The sequence below is a fragment of the Drosophila mauritiana genome, chromosome 3R (genome assembly GCF_004382145.1).
Source record: "Drosophila mauritiana strain mau12 chromosome 3R, ASM438214v1, whole genome shotgun sequence".
In the NCBI taxonomy this organism is placed as follows: domain Eukaryota; kingdom Metazoa; phylum Arthropoda; class Insecta; order Diptera; family Drosophilidae; genus Drosophila; species Drosophila mauritiana.
The window spans coordinates 6,270,891-6,294,877 of NC_046670.1; the positions used below are offsets into that span (position 1 = coordinate 6,270,891).

The 23,987-nt window shown below is 44.6% G+C and overlaps 6 protein-coding genes across 27 annotated transcripts in view; 4 read left to right on the plus strand and 2 right to left on the minus strand.

Annotated features, from left to right (window-relative positions):
- The window catches only part of LOC117144053 (heterogeneous nuclear ribonucleoprotein R), a 57,624-nt gene extending 51,208 nt beyond the window's left edge, over positions 1–6,416 (minus strand). Inside the window, exon 1 of one of the 6 annotated variants that reach the window (XM_033309027.1) lies at positions 6,032–6,248. In XM_033309027.1, coding sequence (XP_033164918.1) covers positions 6,032–6,044 — 13 coding nt within the window. In that variant the 5' untranslated portion in view covers positions 6,045–6,248. Of the gene's footprint in view, positions 1–6,031 lie in introns of all 6 variants that reach the window. The other 5 variants (XM_033309050.1, XM_033309039.1, XM_033309035.1 and 2 more) reach the window with 5 other exon arrangements.
- Positions 964–5,781, plus strand: LOC117144052. Its single transcript, XM_033309023.1, has 7 exons — positions 964–2,059; positions 2,119–2,414; positions 2,473–2,653; positions 2,732–2,849; positions 3,391–3,920; positions 4,196–4,313; positions 4,405–5,781. The coding sequence occupies exons 1-7, from the start codon at positions 1,146–1,148 to the stop codon at positions 4,669–4,671; spliced, it is 2,424 nt and encodes an 807-aa protein (XP_033164914.1). The 5' UTR covers positions 964–1,145; the 3' UTR covers positions 4,672–5,781.
- A 206-nt stretch (positions 6,417–6,622) lies between the features above and the next one.
- LOC117144056 (putative thiamine transporter SLC35F3) lies at positions 6,623–23,062 on the minus strand. Of its 17 annotated transcripts, XR_004459628.1 has the most exons (12): positions 22,826–23,062; positions 15,910–16,438; positions 15,441–15,849; positions 15,196–15,374; positions 13,915–14,043; positions 13,633–13,822; positions 13,462–13,551; positions 12,943–13,072; positions 10,916–10,945; positions 9,542–9,790; positions 8,799–8,868; positions 8,258–8,319 (listed from the first exon to the last, which is right to left on the minus strand). XR_004459628.1 is itself a non-coding variant. In XM_033309063.1 (11 exons), the coding sequence occupies exons 2-11, from the start codon at positions 16,390–16,392 to the stop codon at positions 7,798–7,800; spliced, it is 2,232 nt and encodes a 743-aa protein (XP_033164954.1). In that variant the 5' UTR covers positions 16,393–16,438; positions 22,826–23,062; the 3' UTR covers positions 6,623–7,797. The 17 variants fall into 17 exon arrangements, 12 of the variants coding, with proteins under 12 accessions (XP_033164954.1, XP_033164944.1, XP_033164943.1 ...); XM_033309063.1 differs by lacking the exons at positions 8,799–8,868; positions 9,542–9,790 and adding an exon at positions 12,540–12,609 and having other exon boundaries at positions 6,623–8,319; XR_004459625.1 differs by having other exon boundaries at positions 8,257–8,319; positions 8,799–9,790.
- LOC117144060 (proteasome subunit alpha type-7-1A) lies at positions 14,158–15,141 on the plus strand. The gene has a single exon (XM_033309069.1). The coding sequence runs from the start codon at positions 14,263–14,265 to the stop codon at positions 15,016–15,018; it is 756 nt and encodes a 251-aa protein (XP_033164960.1). The 5' UTR covers positions 14,158–14,262; the 3' UTR covers positions 15,019–15,141.
- On the plus strand, positions 17,824–18,969 carry LOC117144059 (phenoloxidase-activating factor 3). The gene is made up of 3 exons (XM_033309068.1): positions 17,824–17,932; positions 18,000–18,116; positions 18,239–18,969. The coding sequence occupies exons 1-3, from the start codon at positions 17,881–17,883 to the stop codon at positions 18,922–18,924; spliced, it is 855 nt and encodes a 284-aa protein (XP_033164959.1). The 5' UTR covers positions 17,824–17,880; the 3' UTR covers positions 18,925–18,969.
- LOC117144058 (CLIP domain-containing serine protease 2) lies at positions 19,445–20,437 on the plus strand. The gene is made up of 2 exons (XM_033309066.1): positions 19,445–19,643; positions 19,701–20,437. The coding sequence occupies exons 1-2, from the start codon at positions 19,463–19,465 to the stop codon at positions 20,399–20,401; spliced, it is 882 nt and encodes a 293-aa protein (XP_033164957.1). The 5' UTR covers positions 19,445–19,462; the 3' UTR covers positions 20,402–20,437.
- Positions 23,063–23,987: the final 925 nt, after the last annotated feature.

Below are 23,987 nucleotides of genomic sequence, written 5' to 3' on the forward strand. Positions count from 1 at the left end.
TAATGTGTTCAAATATTTTTATTTTAACAATTTGTAATTTTGGTTATTATTTAACAAAGTTATTTTTACTACAAGGGTATATTAGCTTGAGGCAGATAGCTGCTTTTTTGTTATTTCTTAATTTTAAATTTTTTTACACATTTAACTCGGGAATAGACTATGAAAAAATTAACTATTAACTATTATTATTATATGCCTTTTACAAGCATGGCAAATTTTTGGAAGCCCCTTTGAAAAGTGCTGTCTACACCCCTACATCCCTCCTATATGTATGTAGAGGGATCATATCAACATATATAGGTGGAAATCATGTCAGTTTTGGGTTATATTAAATTAATTAACCAATTGCAAGCCGTCACCGCACTAGATAGAATGTCATTAAACTAACTGAAACGACAACGCCTCTCAAATTTCTACACCTACAGCCCCCCTATTGACCAATTTTAATTTTTGGCCAAGTTCCAACCGTCCACTCTGATGTATTTTGGATTTTGGATAATTACCTAAACATTTGAATACAGAAACCGTGCCATCCTATTTTAAGCGGCAGTTCGATAAAACAAGCAGTGCAATAATCGATAGGTAAACTACAAAAATTGATTGCTTTGCAACACTGGTAACTAAATAGAGTATTAACATTAAATTTCTTAATGAAGTTCACAAAAAAGTATAACAATGTAATGTAAGAATAAGATTGTAGTACACACAAATCATAGTTTAGATTATAATTTTACGCGTTAAAGTAATAAAACCAGCAGACAATGCACGGTTGCAGGTAAGTAAGTAAGACTAGAAAATATATTATTATTGTATTGCATACTAATACCAAAACAGATTTATAATAAATACAGATATATAGAAGCAATAGCTTTAAAATAGCAACATACATTTTTTGTAGTAATGTTCGATATCAGCCAATATAAACAATATATCGATACTATCGAACAGGTGGGCCATCTCCGTTTGAGGGCGTAGTTCCAACAAGTGCTGAGCATCACAGCATTTTCTATTACTTAGCCCAGCTTGGCATTGGCGCGCCCCAAAATCTCATTTTATATTTAGTTTCTATCAGTTTAGTTAATTAGTTAGTTGATAGCGTTGTTCGTTTCTTCTGCAACAATTGTGTGCGATAAGAGTCGGGAAATATGTTCCCCTCGTCGATTTTGGGGCGCAGCTATTTGCTTTTTATGCTGGTGCTCGCCGTGGGTGTGTTCGCCCAACACGAGTGGCAGGCCCGGGATGCATTTGATGAGATCAAGAGGCAGTTCGACAAGGTGAACGCGGATAACTGCCCCATCCAGCACCACTCGGACCTGTTCATGCCCATGGACGCGGTGTCCCACAAGCCGGACATCAAGGAGATCAACGTGAATCCGGTGTTCCCCAACCGCACTGCCCTGCTGCATCTGCAGAATATGGCCCTTAGCAGGAGCTTCTTCTGGAGCTACATTCTCCAGTCGAGGTTCATTCGACCCGCCATCAACGACACCTACGATCCCGGCATGATGTACTACTTTCTGTCCACCGTAGCCGATGTGTCCGCCAACCCGCACATCAACGCCTCGGCCGTGTACTTCTCGCCCAACAGCTCGTATTCGTCGTCGTATCGCGGCTTCTTCAACAAGACGTTCCCCAGATTCGGACCAAGAACCTTCAGGCTGGACGATTTCAACGATCCCATTCATCTGCAGAAGATATCGACGTGGAATACCTTCGATGTTCAGGATCTGGGCGCCCATCACCCGGACTCCATATCCAAGGACTACACCCACGACCTGTATAAAATAAACGAGTGGTACCGCGCCTGGCTACCAGACAACGTCGAGGGACGGCACGACACGAAGATTACCTACCAGGTGGAAATCCGCTATGCAAACAACACGAACGAGACGTATACCTTCCACGGACCGCCTGGATCTGAAGAAAACCCGGGTCCGATTAAATTTACAAGGCCGTACTTCGATTGTGGCAGGTCAAACAAGTGGCTGGTGGCCGCTGTAGTGCCTATTGCGGATATCTACCCTCGACACACGCAGTTCCGGCACATTGAATATCCCAAGTAAGATACCCTAAATATCCGTTGGATTCCCTGCTTCCAATCTTCTGGATCACTTTTAGATACACTGCTGTTTCGGTTCTTGAGATGGACTTTGAGCGTATCGACATAAACCAGTGTCCATTGGGTGAAGGCAACAAAGGACCCAATCACTTTGCGGACACGGCGCGTTGTAAAAAAGAAACGACAGAGTGCGAACCATTACAAGGCTGGGGCTTCAGGCGCGGTGGCTATCAGTGCCGTTGTAAGCCAGGTTTCCGGCTGCCCAACGTGGTGCGGCGACCTTATCTGGGCGAGATTGTTGAGCGCGCATCGGCAGAACAGTACTACAACGAGTACGACTGCCTCAAGATTGGATGTATGTTTTAAGTAGCAATATGTAAAAGTATGATTTGACTTTTGATGCTATTTTTTAGGGATCCAAAAGCTTCCCATTCAGTGGGACAAGGCCTCCTACCACATTCGCCAAAAGTATTTGGACCGGCACCCGGAATATCGCAATTACACCACCGGCTCGCGATCACTTCATGCTGAGCACTTAAATATTGATCAGGCTTTGAAGTATATTCATGGAGTCAACTATCGCACTTGCAAAAAGTAAGACACATATAGAACAGAACTTATCCAGCCAAGGTTACTTCAATAAAATGATCAATTATGCTATCGCCTTGACAGCTTCCATCCGCAGGATCTGATTCTTCGCGGTGATGTGAGCTTCGGCGCCAAGGAGCAGTTCGAGAACGAAGCCAAGATGGCCGTGAGACTGGCCAACTTTATTAGTGCCTTTCTGCAGGTAAGCAAACGAATCAGAGCAAAGGATTCCCATTGCCTTCACGCTAAATGAAGAGCAATAATTGATAACCCGACACCTATTAAGAGCCTTCGACGACGGCTCTTGAAAACTTCTCAAGTGTAAATTATAATTTTCCACGCGTAATTCAACTTCCTCGAATTTCCTGCATTGCCAGTTTCTCGGTTCTTACCGATGCTGCACGTACTATTTGGCATTCTGCGTTGCCAGCCGCGCGGCGTGAATTAAATATTCAGTGTCAAACCATTACCAAATGCTAAATTCATTAGTTTGAGCGCAGAGGACACGAAAAACGGGTTCGCCACAAGGCGTCGTCTTCATTAAAGGCCAGCCGCAGCAGAAACGTACACATAGGGAAATCCTGGGGATGCGAGACTCCTTCCAGCTCACTCTCTCTGTCCATATTTGCACAAGTTGTTAGCATTGAATAGCTGAGTGGGGGGAATCTGTTTCGTTTCCCAAAACCCAATATCTTCCCCAAACTAACAGTATGCAAACTATAACACGAATTTCCGCCTTACAGGTATCGGATCCCAACGAAGTGTACTCGGGCAAGCGTGTGGCCGACAAGCCGCTGACCGAGGATCAAATGATCGGCGAGACCCTTGCCATTGTCCTGGGCGACAGCAAGGTTTGGTCGGCCACAATGCTTTGGGAGCGCAACAAGTTCACCAATCGCACATATTTCGCACCCTATGCCTACAAAACTGAGCTCAACACGAGGAAGTTCAAGGTGGAGGACCTGGCGCGGCTCAACAAGACGCACGAACTCTACACGGAAAAGAAGTACTTCAAGTTCCTGAAGCAGCGCTGGAACACCAACTTCGACGACCTGGAGACCTTCTACATGAAGATCAAGATCCGTCACAATGAAACAGGTGAATACCAACAGAAGTACGAGCACTACCCCAATTCGTACAGAGCGGCCAACATTAAGCACGGATACTGGACTCAACCGCAATTCGACTGCGATGGATATGTGAAGAAGTGGCTGGTGACCTATGCGGTGCCCTTCTTTGGCTGGGACAGCCTGAAAGTCAAGCTGGAATTCAAGTAAGTTAAGGGGATAATGTGGTATAGGGGTTGGGTTGAGATCGAGCGACTTGTTGGGCCGGTCCGTTGCGTGCCGCCGTCGCGGGCCGCTCAAACCCCTTTTTCGGAAACAGTCCCACTTTCAATTCCTATCCCAGTTTCATTCACATGCAAATGCGCTGGGTTTGATTGTCTAATTTTGGAGTGTTGACAAGACCTAACTTCTGACTTGTGACTTCTGGCATTGTGATGCAAATAGAAGCAATTAAACTCACTAATTTGTTTGCTCTGCGCAGGGGTGTGGTAGCTGTCTCCATGGACATGCTGCAGCTGGACATCAACCAGTGCCCGGACTGGTACTACGAACCGAACGCCTTTAAGAACACACACAAGTGCGACGAGCAATCGTCCTACGTAAGTAAAATTCAATAAAACTCGGAAGCATCTCTTCTAAGTGGTATTCATTTTGTTGGACCAAAACTAACATTCTTCTTATTTGCTTAAGTGCGTTCCCATTATGGGTCGTGGCTATGAAACTGGAGGCTACAAGTGCGAGTGCCTGCAGGGATACGAGTATCCTTTCGAGGATCTGATCACCTACTACGATGGACAGCTCGTCGAAGCCGAGTACCAAAATATCGTGGCTGATGTCGAGACCCGCTACGATATGTTCAAGTGCCGATTGGCCGGAGCTTCGGGTCTGCAATCCGCTTTGGGACTTGTGGTCGCGGTGATCGGCCTCACGCTCACCCTGCTGTATAGATTTAGTTAAGCACCGCACGCCAAATAACTAACGCAAACTTCCGTCCAAACAAATCTCACATCAAATCTCTCCACAAAAGATATAACTACAAAGCAACACAGACACAAAATTGACACCCAAAAACAAAACGAGCTGCCAGCCAGCCCAGCTCTCCATCGTTGCTCCCTTTGAACATTGTCATCATTTATCTGCAAGGCGATTAAGTTGTAGACATAATCTATTACAATGAATCTGGTTATTTGTCATTTCTATCAAAGGCGGCAGAAGCCCAAGCAGCAGCAGCCGAAGCAAAAGCAGCAGCATCGTCAGAAAAGCGCAAACAGCCGCGCCTACTGCGCTCAGATTACGGAAATGCCGTATAGCTCGTATTTTTCTCCTTCGGAGATCCTCTCTAATGTCCGTGAAGTCGCACAGCTGTGTGTGCGTATGTGCGGCGATCGCAAACCTGTTAACATCGGAACCCAGTTAGGCCCAGGCGTACCTACACCCATCGGGGAGGTCGTCCAGGTCCTAGCTGAGGGTTGTTTGTGCCCGCACACACACCTTTTTCCGACCAACGGATGGCACAAAAAATCCAACGCCTGCCGTCGTGTTTTTCTTATATTAAATCGTCGATGGTCTGTTGCTGCGATTTTTTTTTCTGAATTAAATATGTATGCCGATGCTGCTGCCGCTGTGGCGTTTTTTCCGCTTTTTGTTTTTTGCTCCTTGATTATCATATGCGCTTGAATTTTTATTATCTGTACCCTGAGAACTTTTTCTATGCGCTGCAGGAACCAGTTTATCAGCCACTTGGTCTTCTACCAGGGCAAAAAGAAATCTCCAGCTTTTTTCATTAAAACTTTATAGCCATAGGTAGCTGGACAGGGGCAGAAAAAATCTTTTTCACACATTTTTCATAGTCATTTCAGGGCAGCAGCGGTGGGCAGTAACTGTCTCAGCATTCGGGCAACTCCTCCATTTCCATTTGGAAAAATGCCAGCGTCTGCCGAAACACGTTCGAGTGGCTGGCTGTGTCCGCTTTTGGTTTTGTTTTTGGAAGTCTTGTCCCCTCTGAACATTCCGCAATTTATTATTAGATCAGTACAAAGCAAAGAGAAGAAATCGAATGTGTAAATTGTGCCTTAAACTGAATATTTGTAACACAACAGACTATATCAAACATCCGTCCCATGAGTAGTCTACTTTGTATTATGTATCTACATATCTGAATTAGTGATAAGTGCCTTAAGACAAACCCGTATAACTTTTACAACCTTCTTGAGCAGTCTAATGTCTAGAATTTAAGTATCTTATAATTTTAAACAAATCCATCCATATACACAATGTTCAAATATATGATTTTGTAGTAAAAACCCCATTGACTTACCAAACTTATTCATTTTGAATGCGAGTGTTCCCGGCGTTAGTTAAGACGTTAGTTTTCGGTGCTTCCAAAAGAACTGATCCTTGCCAATATGTGAGTTTTCTTCACGCTTTACAATTTGAATGTATTATATGCGACGAGCACAGGTCAAAGATCAAAATCCGCTGCTTGAATTTTCCAGATATTATAAAAGTGCTAATTGATATCACAAATTGTGATACTTCAGAGAACAAAAATTACAAAAGGTCTTGAAAACTCCAAAACGATTCACGTCGCCCGTCTAACCGCCGAGCGGCGTAAATTCTCCTCCAATAGTATTAGTATCTTATATATATTCGCGATAACTCGATCGCTTGGCTCGACTTGAATAGGTTCGCGCTATCCAACGGCTCACAATCGGCTTTCTATCCACGAAATATCAAGAAAAATTTCTAATTTGGACTATGATTTTTTTTAATCCTTTTAGAATTTTAACAATTTCAGAATGGTTGATGTTTTAATACTGAGAAAATGTTCCTTCCTGACAGTTACCCTAGACAAATGAAAGATTAGTCATGGCATGCTTGGTTTTGTCCCATTGAAATATGTAGTACATTCCGTAGTCGGTTGGGTTTTATTTAACTATTTATTTCGTGTTCGGTTTTCGTGTGTTCTAAATACATCCCAGCTATACCATCGCCTCTCTTTTTTTGAGTCGGGTAGGTAAAAGTATGTGGTGTATGCGGTTGGTTATCAAACATTTTTAAAAACTATCACAAATCAATTATTGGATGTGGCTACACAACTTAGTTCATATAACATGCAACGGCTCTAATCTGAGCAATCCACAATGGGTACTCCCAGATTGGCTCAAAGAAGAGACGGTTGCGTTAATACAACAGTATCCTCGTTGATTCATTTCGACTCTACGCGTACAACACTTCGAATTACAAATTACGAACAACACATAAACATTTAAAAATACTAATACTTCGATTCGTTTTGACTCCGGTTCACATTCAGTTCGCGTTCAAATAAAAGCCTTTAAAAAAACATTAGTCCCTATATATGTAATTGTTATGTTTAAATGAAAAACCATTCGGATCTAGTCGCTAGATGAGCTTACAGTTTAATGGGTTTCTTAGCCGGGTGAATTTTGAATATTCTCGGTGACGTCTATCAACTATTTGCATTTAATATCTTGGATTTTCTGTTCATTTTTTCGTTAAATTTCCCTTCTCAAGGTGTGCCATTTAGTGAGTTCACTTTAAAATATTTGACTATTAATTGCCGTTATAATTAATGTATATAATTGCTAAAACAATTGGCTTCGATTCCTTATACAATTTCGTAATAATTATGAGTATTAAATTATAACCATATATAGTTAACTTTCGGGGCACTTTTGAGCTCAATTCGCGGGCTCCTTCTCGGGTTTCTGTATCTTGAGGCTGAGATTCAAGGCGAGGCAGGGTGCGTGGTCATGGCTTCCAGGGGTACATTGGAGGTGGGGAGACTAACTCCGTGCTGTGGTGTGTATCTGTATCTGCATGTGCAGCTGCTTCTGCATCTGTATCTGTAACTCTGTTTCTGTAACTGTAGCCTTTAAATTGTGTTATATTTGAGCAAAATTGTAACTGCATGCGATCCGATTGAACTTTTACATCAACAACAACGACAATAAATATGATATAATGACAAACAAACAATAACCCATCTGTCTCGCTAATAAATCTGATTGTATCCTCTTGCTTATATGGTTGTGATATGCCTGAGCAAGTGCTGCTCCCTTAATCCGCTGGAGCGTAGTAGACCACAGTGGACTTCCTCCGAAATCCGAGATTAAAGAACGACGTCTCCGACTTCTTGCGCTCGTGATCCTGCTCGTTTCCGAAGTAGGAGAAGAGCCGTCCGGTGGCTCCGGTAGTGGTTCGGTGGTGATCCGCCCGCCCGCCACCACCGTGGACGCTGTGGCTGCTGCTCTGGCGGTGGATCTTGGTCAGCGAGGTGTGCGAGTGCTGGCGCTGCAGGTGCTGCTGGTGGAGCGAGTGCTGCCGGTGGTGGTACTGCTGCTGGAGGTGCTGCTGGTGGGTCTGCTGATGCTGCTGCTGTTGGTGGTGCAAAAGTTGCTGGTGATGCTGTGCGTTGGCGCCGCCATGGCCATGTAGAAACCCAGAGGTGGTCGGCGACAGATCAGTCATCTCACACGGCCAGAGGGTGAACGAAGATGGGACCTTATGTATCCCGTCCGATAGTCGATAATGGTGGGATGCTGACCTGTTGAAGTACCGCTCCGAGGGCCGCGACCCCATCTATAGTTTGTGTGTGGGAAGACATGTTGTTTTTTTTTTTTTTTGTGGAAGACAAAGTGTCAACTGTTAGTATCGGCCGGGCTAGCTATGTATCTGGTTAGGGATCTCTTCTGCTTGGCATTAGTTTAGTTACTTTCTAGGCATTTCTTAGGTGTTTAGCTCTAAGGCGCTACGTACACTCACATTTACATAGAGTAAGCGCTTGCATGACTATATCTTTTTGGACTGGGCACTGCAGATCGAGCGGACACGTCGGCATTTGGGTTCCGGGTAGAATCTCGTGTCTGCAATGCCCGGATACGATAGCCTAAGCGCTAAGACTTTTACGGATTTTTTACTGATGTTTTGTGTTTATTTTTTCATTTATATACAAATACATTGTGTGTGTTGTGTAGGTTGTTGGTGTATGTGGAGTGTGTGTTGGTGTTGGTGTTTGGGGCTTAAGCGGGAGGTTAAGTTACGGGTGCCGAAATAGTTACATTAAGCGGTGCTCTCCAAAGTTCATAAGTAGCTTGAATAGCAAAGATACTTCTCAACAACATAGGCAAGCTGTAACGTTACAAAGCAAACGGAACTTAAAAAAGATTCAAAGACTTTTCAACGTTTTTCGATTTTGGGATAGTGATTGATCGATCTAGTGAGCTGTACATGGGGGATTGGGGGTGCAGCTAGTGATTCAGGAGTTGATCAAAAATAATCGTAGGATGCTCTCACCGTTCGTTCGTTTTGAGTTTCTCAGTCGGAAACTTGAATGTTACTTAACGTAGTTTGGTACAAAAGTGTTCTTAACAGTCGCATAACAGTTGTAAAAACTTTTTGGGTTTTCTGGGGAGTTGCGTGGGCGTGGCAGTGGCACAGGGGCCTAAGCGAAAACAGTCGGAAGCCACACGCTGGTTTGGTTTCTATTGGTATCATTCATGCGATTGGCTCAAACAACGTATGAGTCGGTTTTGACCGCGTAATACTTTCGTTTATGTTTGTAATGGGTAGCATATATATGCTGCGATCTGTAAGTCGAAAATCCAAAAGAGTACAGACAGAGGGGTAGAAAGATATGGGAGAGAAGAAGAGAACGCATAACTTAAGGGGATGTCAAAAAAGAACGTCAGAAAAAGTAAAGAAAAATCAAGACTATGCCTGTCATGTTGCTATTTCTACGAGTGGCAACTGTACCTTGATAGTAGTACTTATCGCTAGCAAATCAATTAGATGTTGTACTTACCCCGGTCTGGCAAGTGGTGCATTCGATTTTAAGAGTTTTTCTTTGGTTTTAAATTTCTTTTTTTTTGAAAATCTTTTTACAAAATATATCTTGTCTTGTTCTGTTTTTCTGTTTTTTGGTTTCTGTACATTTCAGTGACTTGTCCAAAACTCTTAGCTTATATGGTGCGTGCGCGTGATGTGCCGCTGCGCATATCTGGTGGACGGTCCCGTGACTATAGCATCTCGTTTACAAAGCGCTGGCCTACCGCTACATGGTTTCAATGTGTGGTCAGGTACAATAATTTGTTGCAGTGTATTTTGTTGTATTTTGCAATGTAGGTCATTCAATTTGGCCAGGTCCAGTCCAGTAGTGTGTATGTGTTTTTTGGTGTAGGTGTGTGAAGAAAGAGAGAGAGAGAACAGTTCGAGAAGAGGAGATAGTCCAGAGAAACACACATAGAGAGAGAGAAAGAGAGATAGGCAGGTTGTGGCAGAGGTGAAGAAGAAAAACAAGAAGAAAAGAAGCAATAGTACAGATTAGCGGTGTTACTATATACAAATCAGGAGATTCTACTGCTAGATAGCTGCTAGTTCTCTGAACAACGAGTGTAAACGATACAGCGGCCAAGCACTGAGAGGACGTTCTCGAAAGGGGCATGAATCCTTGGCTGCTGCATCGTTGACAACCAGCAATCGATTTCAGATGGCCTCCAAAAAGAATATTATACAAGAAACGGCTCAAAGGAAGATCATGATCATTGCATCTACTCCGGTGTCTCCGAAAGTGGGTGGGTGGGTGGTTTGGTGGTACTTGGGTGATTGGGTGAGTCTGTCATTCGGCATCCCATCGATGCACTTTATGTGAGGTGACTTTGGCTGGCGGTGGGCAATGCAGACTCTCGGATCGACTTACCTTAGCACTGGGCCAAAAGAATGGCTAACCAAAATCTGTAGACCGGGACTACTCGGTCATTGTTTACTTATTAACCAAAGGCTATCATATTGTTACTCAGATTAGCTTACGAAAGGAATGTTGAAATCAAAACTTAGATGCGAGATGTACATAAGGTTAGGAGAATCACTTGCAGTCCTTATCAAACCAAACGAAACCAAAGTAAACCCGAATTATCAAAAGTCTAGGCAAGAGTTGACTAAGGATTATAACGAAATCGAATGAAAAAACATACTTCGCTTACAGTTGGATTTGGATAAATATATTAGTAAGTTTGTTGATTGCTTGTCTCGGTATGGGCTGGGTATTTAGAGTAAGGTATTCCTATATGGTACAATAACGAAAAACCCTTCTTTCAGATTTCGGGCACCGTGTTGTTTTTGGCTTAGGTGGTTAAAATAACATACTCAATTCTCATCTCAGCCTAATCTCGAAACTCACCTCGCATTGTGACCCAGCATTATGATGCTTCTGCAAAAAGACAATTGAGAAATGTCGACACGTTTTTTATATATATAAGAAGTAGGTAGAGTATTAGCATAGAGTAGAGCTTGAAGAATTTAAAGAGTTTAAAGACAGACAGATCGCACAGAAATAAAGGAGCAACTCAAGAGCAGATCAGTTTGGAAAACGAAAAACCGTCAATTCGAAACGAAAACGAAGAGAAAACGAAGTTCGGTTCAAACATGCCAATCAGTAACAATTTGAATGCATTTAAATGTATATCATTATTTAGGTTTAAATCGCTTTAAGGGTCAGGGCTTGCTTTTTATTTGGTTTCTCTCTGGCCGGTAGCATCCTGACAGGTTGGAGGGCAAATGATAATGGATAACCGACCTTACTTGGGATAATGGGATACCCAGCCATGTTAAATTCGGTCATGCTGCAATTTAACATCTATGGTAACTTGCGCTCTCCTTTCTAAGTGCAGACAGTTTAGTTAACAAAACAAAATTGAACCAAAAATCGAACTTATTTACACCAGACGGGAATTGCCAGGTACAGATTGAACCCAATTACAAGAAGCTGCAATTCAGTAGAGGTCACACAACAAACAGCCAAACATATCATCATCAGCAATATCATAGTCACCAGCATCCATATTCTTGGAGTTCTGCGTGGATCTTGAAACGGAAACTTTCGCAACACCAGCGAAACTCAAACTACATACAAGTACGTTGAGGTGTGTGTGTATGTGTGTGTGGGTTTCAGGATGTGTGGGCGGTTTTGTGTCGTTCAGGTGTGGGAACTACTACAGTAATAGAACCTCGGCACCAGCAACCAACATCCAGATACAAGGATATATCATACACAAGTGGGCAAAACAAAAGATTGGCACTGAGATCGGTCGGATATGCCATGTCATCATGGGTGGTACATATGCATGTTATAGGGGTCTTGGGGTTGCTGATATGCCGAAACGAAACGAAATCATCAAAAAGATCAACAACAATAAGAATAAGTACATTTATGGTAACGGCAGCGCCAAAAAACGTTAAGAACAACAACGAGATGGGATTGTCAACCAATTGCACAACAGCCGAAGTAGTTAGTGTCTGTAGAACTTTAGGCTTTATTAAACGATGTAACGATATATAGATAGATATATGTCGTAAATGTGTGAGGGGGCTTATATCGGTATATATGAGGATAATTTGGTGTACATAAAGTAAATATAGTTACAGTTGGATACACATGTCTATATATGTATATGTATTTCGTTCAACAAGGGTGAGCGCAAAGTTGGAAGCCAAAGTGTTGTAGTTTTTGCTTGTGGAATATATGGGTGTTTAGTATATATATACCTATAGATAGCATAGAAGTTTTTGTTGTTGTATTCAGTAAAAAATCTGCCAAGTTTCTGTTACTTATGATTAGCATTATCAGGTCAAAGTTCAGTTGGAAGTTGTTCAGTTGGATATCAATAAACACAAATCTTTGGTTGCCTACGACTCTAATTAATATCTAATGCATTGAATCAGGGCATTGGTTTTGTATTCGATTTCGATTTTGGTTTTGGGTTTTGGGCTTTGGGTGTTTGGCTTAGCTTGTGTTTTTGGCCTACCGAATGAGCATAGCGAATTTCGGCTAATTCACAACAACATTGGTAGCGGAGTATGGCACGAACGCTCTTTCTGCAAGATGTTTGTTTATATAAAATTAAATATATTTAGTTTATGTGAGTATACAGGAAATTAACAGCGTTTTATCGAAATCAAACATGAGTAGAAAGTTAAATTATTATTTCGATGGTTTATTTTAATGTTTGCTTTAGTCATTAATGCCACGGAGTAGCAACAACCAAACAATAATAAAAAATAATAAAGAACCAGAATAAACTGAAGCCGTTAAGTATTCAAAACAAACACGCACGAGTCTTTTACACTCTGACAAAGAAAATTAGCATATTAATTGCATAACAATTATTCCTAGCAATATGAATAAATACGAAATATATTCCCACTTACCGCAACAATCGCGTTATATAGTCTGGCCAGTTGGCGGGAAACATGACTAGGAAAAATCCGATGCCAATCAGGATAACTCCGGCCAGTTTCATGCCAGCAAAGTTCGCACTGTACAGTATGACATCGAGGGCTAAGGAATCGAGTGAGATGTAAAAATAGCTCAATTAAATTGGATATTCAAATATGTATTTTTCAATCAGGTATTTAAATCTCGAGGTCCTATTTCAACTTTGTTCTAAGAGGTATTGAAAGAGGTATATTTGTTTTATGTTTTACCAGTAACTACTTGGCCAAGTAAGTTCGCCCATTGTTTTGTAAAAGTTTATGTCGCAATGTGCCCACTACAAAGATCAAATGTTGTTACGTGACCCACGTGAGTGCCCCGCTTGAATATTACAATTTAAAACAACTTATAGTCACGGAATCCTTCGAGCGAATAGAGGCTAACCCCAGACCTCGACCACCCCGCCTCCACCCAACTCCTGGAAAACATGCTGAGGAGCTCGTCCGTGTACATACCGCCAGAAACGGGCACAGCCGTAATCAGACCCAATGTCACAAACATGTTGTACGTAACGGCGGCACTGAACTGCATCAGAACGTGGAAAACTGCAATCAAAATTAATTACGGCGATAAAAGTTTACGGCACAACAAATGCAGAAGGAGCTGGGCTGGGAAAGGAGTCCTACCGAGGAGCAGGAGGCTCGCCGCGAACAGCAGGTTCCAGGGTATGCTCTCCGATGTGAGGCTTTCCGTGCCAGTCAGGTAGAGTCCCAGCACCACGGGCCACAGCAGCAGGGCGTTGAGGAAGCCGAGGGCGGTGAATATGAAGGCGATTTGGCTCACCGGCGGATCGCCCATCACCTTGCGGAACATAACCTGTGAAGCGACAGGCCAATATGAGCACGACATGGCCGCACACGAAACGGGAAAGCAGGACATCCCATGTGGGCGGGCGACGGATTACTCACCCTAAACACGGCATAGCCAGCTCCGGCCAATGTGGCCAGGACCACGCCGCTTAGGGTTCGGCTTTCCGTAATTCCATCCATATAGGCTAGCAACGCTATTCCTGTGTCGCAGAGTATAATGGCCACGATCTGCAAAATTCCAAATTTGGTATAATATATTCAAAATAACTCAAAGGAAATGATTTATTTACAAAGAATTGTAATAACATCATATCATAATCACTATGGTGTAGAAAATAAAAGATATTCACGTCAAACTTCGAATATAAGAAAAATTCATATTGTTTCAACAAAATAACTGGTTGCAAGCAAACATTATATTCTGTTGCCTGCTAACTAATCCAAAGGATGTCCTCACGCTACGATCGAGCTTTAACCATATTCTCGCCGGATGGCCACCTGTTGCAGGTGGAGTACGCCCAGGAAGCTGTTCGAAAGGGTTCCACAGCGGTTGGCGTTCGTGGAGCCAATTGCGTGGTGCTGGGCGTGGAGAAGAGCTCGGTGTCCCCGATGCAGGAGGATCGAACGGTGCGAAAGATCAGCATGCTCGACAAGCACGTTGCGTTGGCATTTGCCGGTCTCACGGCCGATGCACGGATCCTAATAAACCGAGGGCAGATGGAGTGCCAGAGCCATCGACTCAACTTCGACAACCCGGTGACCCCCGAGTACATCACCAGATACATTGCCCAGCTTAAGCAGAAGTACACTCAGTGCACTGGACGTCGTCCTTTCGGAATATCCTGTCTAGTCGGAGGCATTGACGCCGATGGCTCTGCACGTCTCTTCCACACGGAACCATCCGGGATATTCTACGAGTACAAGGCGATCGCCACTGGGCGTTCGGCAAATACTGTGAGGGAGTTCTTCGAGAAGGCCTATCGCGACCATGAAGTGACAACCAAATGTGAAGCCATCAAACTAGCCACGCGTGCCCTTCTCGAGGTAACCCAGTTGGGCCAGAGCCGCCTGGAGGTGGCCGTTTTGGAGAATGGCAAGCCAATGAAGATGCTGGACAGTTGTGTAATTTCGGAAATAGTTAAGATCCTTCAGAAGGAAAAGGAGCAGGAGCTCCAAGCGAAGGCACATAAAATGAAGAGATGAAATTCTGTTATCAACAAATAGTTGATTTTGTATGTTTATCAAATTGTTTTGTTTTTTTGCTTGTGTTTTGATGCTTGTGAAGGCTTTTATCTTTGTATAATGCAGTAATAAATTAAGGTTAAACGCTTTTAAAATTATAACTTTTGAAATTCAAAATTGCAGATACAAAGTACTCACTCTAACGCCCACGAACTGCTCGTGCAGGATCACCCAGGATAGCAGGTACACGCATGCCACGTTGGTGGCGAACAGGGCCAGGGCATCCGTGGCGTAGAGGACGTGCAGGGAGAGGGTGTACAGGTAGGTGGTGACCAGCCACAAAATGCAGAAGCAGAGGCAGCGATTGAGGAAGCGACCTGCGGATCAAGAGCCAGTGAAAAGGAAGTTTTTCAAGGATGTCGGACGAACTCAATCCAACTCACCCACGGTGAAGCCGCGCTCCCGGAATCCTCGCAGCACGTCGCCAAGGATGTCGCTCAGCTTCTCGCACTTGCGGGTGGAGACCAGACCCAGCAGGTAGATGGGAAAGAAGAGCAGCGAGAAGTTGGTGAAGAACCAGGCGGCGAAGAAGGGGGCGCTGAAGTAGACCGGCTGGCGCGGTGGTATGTTGAACATCTCGGTGGCGTCCTCGACGTGGTGCAGCGACGAGTCGCTGATGGCCAGTATGTCCTCCAGCTCCGTGCTCAGGTCGGCGCGGCTCGAAGACGTGTCCTGGTCGTCGTTCAGCAAGTCGTCGTACGGAGCACGGTACTTGTACATGTACTTAATGCAGTGGGTGGCCCCCACCCACGAGGCGGTCATCAGGATGGTCACGCACACTCCGAAGTACATCTGTGAAGACATCGATCGCATAGCATTAAAATTGAGTGAATGATTCATAAGTTTTCCCACCTTCCGGGCCAGTTCGGAGCAGCATGACTCCTTGCAGGCCTGCAGCTTCCGGAAGCGAAGCTCGGACTCCTCGCCGTGCCCGTTGCCTTGCTGCTGCTCCGTCTGGGTGTCGCTGGAGTCGCCGCCTCCGAAGTGGTGCGCCGCATTGTGGCTGCCCGGTGCACTCGTAGGGGTGTCCGCCGGGATGATGACCACCTCATTGGGGTCCTGTTGGCTCGACGAGATCGAGTCTTGGTGGGTTATTTGCGGATTGCTCGAGGTGAGCACGTTGCTGAACCCGCAGCTGCCCGCTGCTCCGCTGCCACTGCCGCCGTTCTGGGCAGACGATCCGGGGGCCACTGCCGTGCTGCTGCTGGCTCCCGCTCCGCCGGTGCTGTTGTTGCTGTACGGTCCATTCGTCGAGGAGTCGCCGGTGACCACCACGGAAGGAGTGCGCACTCTTTTCGGATTGAAAATGGCTGGAATTTCGCCGTCGCGCGTCATGCTATCATCATTACCGAGCTGCTCTGTCGCTCATAGTGATCCGGTCCTGCAAAATCAATAAATCATAAATACCAGAATCTAGCAAGCTTATTCTTTATATATATTTTCGGCCTCAATATCACCTTCCATACCTAAATGTATGCCTTCACTTTTAAACGCTGAATAAACTTAAGGTTGAAACCTGGACTTTGATGTACTCTTTAAAGGAAGCCATAGTCCTCGGTCCGTAGCCTAATCAATGATTCAGTTCGATTCGACCAGCCATGTTCCAGTCCTGCTGCAAAGGCTAAGCACTCTCGAATCAGGCTGTTCACGTGCTCCCAGCGATTAAAGATTGAGGAACACGCAAATGGGAGGCCATTTCTCGACTCTTTACAAGTGAAAGGCGCACCCAAAGCCCACGCAGCTTGTTCAGGGTCCGAGCAATTTGCATGGGCCCCACTTTTCACCACTGCCCTCTTCCCTGGATGTAGCGTAGGCCAAACTCAAGGCTAGGGCAGCCAAGTTTTACGAGCACCGCCGCACGACCAGCCAACCAGCCAACCAAGCAACCAAACAGCCTGCCAGCCGGCCGTTCATTAAAGTCCAGACCCGACCAGGAGCACATTGATTGGATGGCCACAAAGGCGAGGGAGGCGCTCATAACAATGCGAATTATGAACGCCCCAGCTCAAGCAGGTCAAGTTGAGTGGACAATAAACTGCCAACCGGATCTGGCCGGCAATTTGTAAGCGTTCTTAGTAGAGTGTTAAGTCCAGCCCCCCACCACCACCAACACTACTACCAGGCCGGATGAGTTACAATGTCCTTCGGTGTCCTTCACCTTCGCATCCCATCGAGCAGCTTGTGCTTGCCTTCGATAATCGTATTCTAATTGAAACATTAATTATTCAACCTAGTTGAGGGCAGGCTCCGTGGGTAAGAGGGCGCGAGGGGATATTCCAAGAGTCTAATGGCTATATAATGAAGGTCCTGATAATTGCCTGTAATTTTAAGCGGTTAAGAATATTATTCCATCGATTTCCAAGCAGTCGAGCAAAGGCAAAATAATCTTAAATCTGCAACTCTGGCAGCCATGAAGTGGGATATTTTGCACAATAATTTTAAAATGCCCATTATGGGACTATATACAGCCGATATGCCGCCTATTTGAGTTAATAAAATATTTTAAATTAATTTAAGGTGACAACTAATACTAGTTGTTAGCTGAAGGTGAGTTGGCTAAAAAATGGCATATCTTTATATCTTAATATCTTCAATATGGCCACAAAGAAAGTAGTCAGACGAAGGAAGATTCAAAGAGATTAAGGTTTACTAGAAATGCTTGATAGTCACACTGAGAATCATAAGTATAAACAACGAGAGAGCGGGAGATTGTTAATTAATTATTCACAGCAAAAGGCAACTGCGCTCGACGCGATTTCAGACTATTCAATTCAATTCTGTTCGATTAGTTAACTCTGAGCAGTTGAGCACATCGTCATAAAAATGCTTCTCAGCGGAAAACTTGTTCAGCTTTTAACTCTGGCTTGGCTAGCTGGTTAGTAAAATTGAAACAGTTGAAAGTTACTACGAGTATTTATTAAAAATGCTATATACATTTTCAGCAATGTCGATGGCAGAATTTCGATGCGGTCGTCTGGATGAAAAGCTTTTGTACACCACCAACGAGCGGGCGGAGCCCTCCGAGAATCCCTGGGTGGGCATTCTGCTGGAGGATCAGGGTCAGTTAACTTGAGAAGTGTTAATTATGAAAAGCCCCCTACTAAAGACCCAAGTTAATAATTAATAACATGAACTATGCTTTTGCTAATGCCCTTTATGTTCGCCTTCGATGATTTTCCAGGAAATCGGTACGAGAATACAAGGTGCTCCGTGGTTATTATTAACGAGCTACACGTCCTCACTACTGCGACGTGCGTAAAGCGCTTTAGCACCCGATCCGGAGACACCAAAGCCGTAGCAATGTTGGGAGTCTGGGACGAGACCGACTCCCCGGAGGAGGAGTTGTCGTGCAACGACAAGGACTTCTGTGTGCCTGGGCCTGAGCTGTACAAAGTGGTGGAGATCAAGGTGCATCCGCAAGCGGACAAGGACACGGGCGACAACGACTTGGCCATCCTTCGGCTGGAAAAACCAGTCGAGTGGACCAACTGGGTTCAGCCGATCTGCTTGGAGGGCACTTCGGAACCGGATACGCTGACCAATCGAAACCTCCACTACACCGGCTTCAATCATAAGGCCCCGGAGAAGGGCAAGGGCTTGGCCATGACAGTATCTACCCAAAAGTGCAAGCAACTGACATCCTCCAGCGTCCTAGTCCCGGTGAACCAGCTGTGCGGCTATCCCGTGAAACGAACCAAGTTCTATCCGGGAGCACCACTGATGGACATCGATGTGCGGGATGAGATGCCGCACAACTTCTACCTGGTGGCCATTCTGGTCCGGAACGTGGATGCCGGACAGGCTACCACTCAGGTCTACCAGAATGTCCGACGGGCTCGCTCCTGGATAATGGAAAATGCGAAATAGAAGTACAACTTGTTATGTGAATACTCAATAAACTATTCGAAATGAGGAAGTAACATGTTTGTGGGTTCAGTGAAATAACTGATGCATCGTGACGGGAACTGCCCAGGGATCCGCATCGGAAACGGGTTTACGATCGCTAGCCGTAATGTAATCATAGAACATTAATTAGATACGTAGAAAAACAGGTAGTTGGAAATTTTAGCAAACATCTTGTTACACGGAAAGAAATTAACTCATTCTTGGAGTAGCGAAATGTGCTGATCAAATAGTTTAATATTAATTATAATAAGATTTAATAAGATTTTTAAAATCTTAAAATATTTGTTATAAAGGTTTTGAAATACACTTAGAAGCTCAAGCTCCACTATTGATTTCATATATATTTTTTAAAGAAATTGTAAAAACAATTAAATTGTATTTTCATTCTAGTGTTCCTGCTAAGCTCTATCGATCATAAGCTTCTGGGCAAATCCCCCGTGCAAAATGCATTGTCTGCTTTTCCAGCTCCCAGTCAGTTGACTTTGAGCTGCGCTTCAGAATGCTTGGTAGAATCGCAGTTTTATTATTGCTCGTCGGACTTTTTGGCCCGGAAGTTCGGTCGGCGAAAGTGGATGATAACCAGTGCGGGGCATTCAACGAAGATCAGATGCTCCAGATGCAAAGCACCTTCGCCATTCCCTCAGAGCACCAGTGGGTGGCCCGGATAGTGTATGGCAAGGGTAAGAATCTCTGAGCGGCTCAGCTAATCCGCAATTCAACTTCGTTCAATACTTCAGGCTTTGAGGGCAAGATTCGGGACAATGGATGCCTGGGCGTGCTGGTATCGAAGCGCACTGTCTTGGCGCCCGCCCACTGCTTTGTCCAGTACAGCGGGGTAGCGGAGGCCTTCTCCGTTCACCTGGGTGTGCACAACAAGAGTGCTCCGGTCGGAGTGAGAGTCTGCGAAACGGATGGCTATTGCGTGCGCCCGTCGCAGGAGATCAAGCTGGCTGAGATAGCCATCCATCCGGACTACGACTCGCGAACCTTGAAGAACTCCCTGGCAGTGCTGACTCTTCAGCGAGACGCAAAGATCTACCCGAATGTAATGCCCATTTGCATGCCACCGCCAAGCCTGCTCAATGAGACCCTGGTCGCTCAGACATTTGTAGTGGCTGGTCTTCGCGTCTTTGAGGACTTAAGGCTAAAGACCTGGGTAAACACGCTGAGTCGGGGCTTCTGCCAATCGAAGGTTAAGACTCTGGTGACCAGCAGCAACACGGTGTGTGGCTACCACAAGCAACCGGTGGCGTATTACCTGGGCGCACCTCTGGTTGGGATGCAGAAGAAGGGGCACGTTACTCAGAACTTCTATCTGGTGGGCATCATGATCGACTGGCGCTGGGAGAACGACCGCATCATATCCAGCTTCCTGGCCATACGCAACTACATGGACTTCATCCGGCAGAACTCCAACTCACTGATTGTACGCTCCTAAACCTCGAATAAAGCCAAGAGAAATGCCAGCTGCCAACAGGTCTTGCTGGAGTGTTAATTATTCAGCTCCAAGCCCGAGACTCGTGGCTCGCAGCTCGCAGCTCGCAGCTCGAAGCTCGTGCAACATGCAAATTGTTCCTACACTTATAGCATTTTAATGAGCAGTCACTCAGCGCAGCGCAGCCGCCGCTAGTTGGCTAATGCGAGGAATATGGAAATTTCATCGCTTTCACCATGAACCCCCCCGCCCTACAAAAGTATAAAAGTCTGGCAGTCGACGGGAGACAGCCGAAAATGTTGCAAATACCCAGCAGAACGGAAGCGGAAGTCTAGGGGGTTGAATAGCTGAGGGGAGCTGATGGGGGGATAGCTGATGGGGAGCAAGGATGTGGGCTGCCTTGCTATTGGACGAATGCCAAGACGTTGCCTTAACTGACAGAGTTCGAATTTGTCTAGGAGGACAACGGAACGCTTACAGAGGAATAAATTGGATAAATTAAAAAAAAAAACAAATATTCGCAAAACATACATAAAGTCAGCAAAGTTATTAAATTCTCTTCCATCTTGGGCTGATTATTTGTTTTTGGAAAATTAAGTTTTAATTAAATTGGCTCCGTTTTACGTTTTCTAAATAACTGTTCTTAAAACTAGTTGACAGGGAGTAGTTTTAGTGTACAGGTATGCAAATAGTTTACCATTTAGATTTTCTTTGTGCACTGAATGGCGTATTTTGAGTAAAAGTTTTGTTTATGAGCTAAAGGGACTTTCTTTATATCGAAAAATTTGCTAGAAGGCAGAGAACACAACAGCGAGGAGGATTGAATATTAAATTGCTGCTAGGTTTCGTCATTTATTATCACCCTTCTTCCCCAAGGTATCGTCCAGCTAATGCAGACACATCGCTTTTATCGCCGTGTCCGGAGCATTCTTTTGGGCGCCAAATTGCTCTATAAAGACGAGCTGGGAAAAGAGGCGCTCGCTGTTTACTTTTGCCAAGAATAAAAATCACAATAAAATTTAAATTGCCAGACATGAGCGCCTCAAGATGAAGAAGGGCAGAAAACGTGACCAAATGACCGACAACAGACGGGGATAAACAGCGCATTCCTGCCGCAGTTCGAGGAGAAATGCGATTCAAAACAAAACAAACAGCTGAACGGGAGAGAAAGTGCGCCGGAGAAAGGAGAACGCAGCTCAGTCGCGAGAGAGAGCGAGAGACTGTCCCACTGAGAGGGCCCACAGCTTTGCGTGGGTGGTGTGCTGGCCAAAAGTAAACGAGCTTACAACAAAAACGGCGAAAAACAGCCAACAGTAAGCGTACAAACACACACCTCGGTCGAGGACACCACGCGGCGTATACGCAATGTGACACTTTTAGTGGTTATGGTCAAGCACAGCACTTGAGCGAGGGCAATGCGAGAAGGAAAACGAAAGTGACGCCAAAAACACAGCCAGTCAGACACCTGCTCGACGGCAAAGGTAACCACAACGCCCGCCGCCCGCCACCTGCCACCTGGGACACACGGAAACAAATTGGTAAACCCAAGTTCTATAGGGTCTCTAAGGGTGCAACGTAGATTCAGGCGGTTCATTCGCCTTATACCAAGTAAATTAATAAATTTAAATAGCCTACTTAAGGGCAACACTTTTGTTTATTTAATATATTTAAAAATATTTATTTTTATTGCATTCCCATTTTTATTTTTATTTAATTGCCATGTTAGAATAAGAATCGCCCGCCAAGATGACTTTATTTCGCTGGCTTGATCTGCTGCGATGTTCGTATGTGATTGTGGTCTTTGGGGCTTTGGGTTAGTGACTAGACCTTGAGGTAGGCGCACACCTTGACAGTAGTCGAAAATCTAGCCCAACCACCCACTCCGCCCACGACTCAGAAACGGTTGTGACAACCTGGGGGACGGTTGAATTTTTCATATTGCCACGAAAACAGGGCAAGGGAAATTGCCTGGCGAATATCCGTTTATCTTGGCCAAAAGAAAGCGGAAGGCCTGAAAAGTGTTTTTCCAGGCTGCGAACAGCTGTCGCTTTGAATGTCTCCGAGTTATGGATGCCCAGCGAGGCGTTTAATGTTTTTATATAATTTACTTAAGCACTTAATGTCATTTTCCCACGGCACAACCACATGGTACACAAACTTTACGCAATTCGCTGGCCTTCTCGAGCTCTTTTCTCTTATATAAAGATAGCGAGCGGGCCGAAAAGAACCCAACTGGACTGGCGACACTGTTCTCCGCGGTCGAGCTCAGCCCTTTACTTAATTCAATTAAATGTGTAAAAATATGCTGGGTATAAATTTGGAGCAGCTCGCCAGCGAAACGCTGTACGGATACACAAAACGAAGGAAGCGCACACAGATACACACACACACGCACACGCAGGCACACACGGGGATACACTTGCTCACATTTACACAGGCATTGGGGCTCACTCACGAGCGAAACGAACCGCTGGCTTGGCCCAAAAAAAGCAACTGCCACTTGAACGAGCCTTTTGACTTGTTTTCCTTCGACTTAGGTGGAAACTGTGACAGCAGCGTTTCTGGCGCTAGCTGCCGCTGGCGTTTTTCCAACTCTCCTTTTCTAGAGCACACGACGCGGCCGTCCTGGAAACCGTCGTTCTCCGTCGTTTCTGGCCAGGAATCTCAAAGTCGACTGAACCGATTACTGAACTGAGCTGCCTCGCCAATGGCCAAGTCCAAAGCTTTTCCTGCCTCTCCCAGCCGACAGCCCTCTCTCTCTCTCTGGGCTACGCTTTTCCTCGCTCTCCTCGGTTTGGCAAAGAAAAACACTTGTTACGAATTTTCTTTGCGCTTTTCTTTGTGCTTTTTGTTTGCGTTTTGTCTTTGTCGCTGCATTTCCCTTCAAAAGAACTCAATAAATTGCTTGCGATTTGGACTGATAAGGATTTTCACATTTCGTGATTGCCGGGCCAAAAATAAGTTATATTAAGCCAATAAATTCGCTTTGCTCTGTAGAAGAAATCGACAAAGAGAACTTAATCATGGTTATATTACTTTTTCAATTTAACAACTTCTTGTATGCAAGCATTTTATTTTGTTTTATTCACGTATTCACTATTATATTTCAATTGGTATTAACAAATGTTGTTTGTTTTATGCAACCAATTCAGATTCGATTAAAGAGGTTACTACTAACTAATTTGCTTTTGGTTTCTCTTGATTGAGCAATTTGTGCAAAAGGTAAAACTTTAATTTATTATTTTAAGTGGCTTAACACAATTTTTTATTTCAAGCAACATATTTAGAAAGTGTGATATTTCTTTCACATGATTTCCCTTTGACGAAAACATATCATATCTCCATGCTCCAATTTCATCAGTAATAAAGTTTGACAAATTTGTCAAATCCATCTAATGTGTCCATTTAGGGCTGCCACCACAATCAGCATTGTTATGCCATAAAAAATAGGAGCTGCCTAGAAGATGCACCCATTAATACACCCATATGCTTATACAGATCGTAAAATCTTGATAAGGAGAAGCACAAATTCGTCTGGAGAAAGCATTTCGCAAGCCGACGACTCATCCCGGACAGCTTAGCATAAATT

Coding starts and splice junctions, on each gene's coding strand:
- LOC117144052 (XM_033309023.1), top strand. CDS start 1,146: ATGTTCCCCTCGTCGATTTTGGGGCGCAGCTATTTGCTTTTTATGCTG. Junction 2,654..2,731: donor AACTATCGCACTTGCAAAAA/GTAAGACACATA, acceptor TCGCCTTGACAG/CTTCCATCCGCAGGATCTGA. Junction 2,850..3,390: donor TTATTAGTGCCTTTCTGCAG/GTAAGCAAACGA, acceptor TCCGCCTTACAG/GTATCGGATCCCAACGAAGT.
- LOC117144060 (XM_033309069.1), top strand. CDS start 14,263: ATGTCCTCACGCTACGATCGAGCTTTAACCATATTCTCGCCGGATGGC.
- LOC117144056 (XM_033309063.1), bottom strand. CDS start 16,392: ATGACGCGCGACGGCGAAATTCCAGCCATTTTCAATCCGAAAAGAGTG. Junction 13,552..13,632: donor GGCGAGCCTCCTGCTCCTCG/GTAGGACTCCTT, acceptor TTTTGATTGCAG/TTTTCCACGTTCTGATGCAG. Junction 8,320..10,915: donor ATGCTGGGTCACAATGCGAG/GTGAGTTTCGAG, acceptor CACAAACTATAG/ATGGGGTCGCGGCCCTCGGA.
- LOC117144059 (XM_033309068.1), top strand. CDS start 17,881: ATGCTTCTCAGCGGAAAACTTGTTCAGCTTTTAACTCTGGCTTGGCTA. Junction 17,933..17,999: donor AACTCTGGCTTGGCTAGCTG/GTTAGTAAAATT, acceptor ATACATTTTCAG/CAATGTCGATGGCAGAATTT. Junction 18,117..18,238: donor CATTCTGCTGGAGGATCAGG/GTCAGTTAACTT, acceptor ATGATTTTCCAG/GAAATCGGTACGAGAATACA.
- LOC117144058 (XM_033309066.1), top strand. CDS start 19,463: ATGCTTGGTAGAATCGCAGTTTTATTATTGCTCGTCGGACTTTTTGGC. Junction 19,644..19,700: donor CCGGATAGTGTATGGCAAGG/GTAAGAATCTCT, acceptor TCAATACTTCAG/GCTTTGAGGGCAAGATTCGG.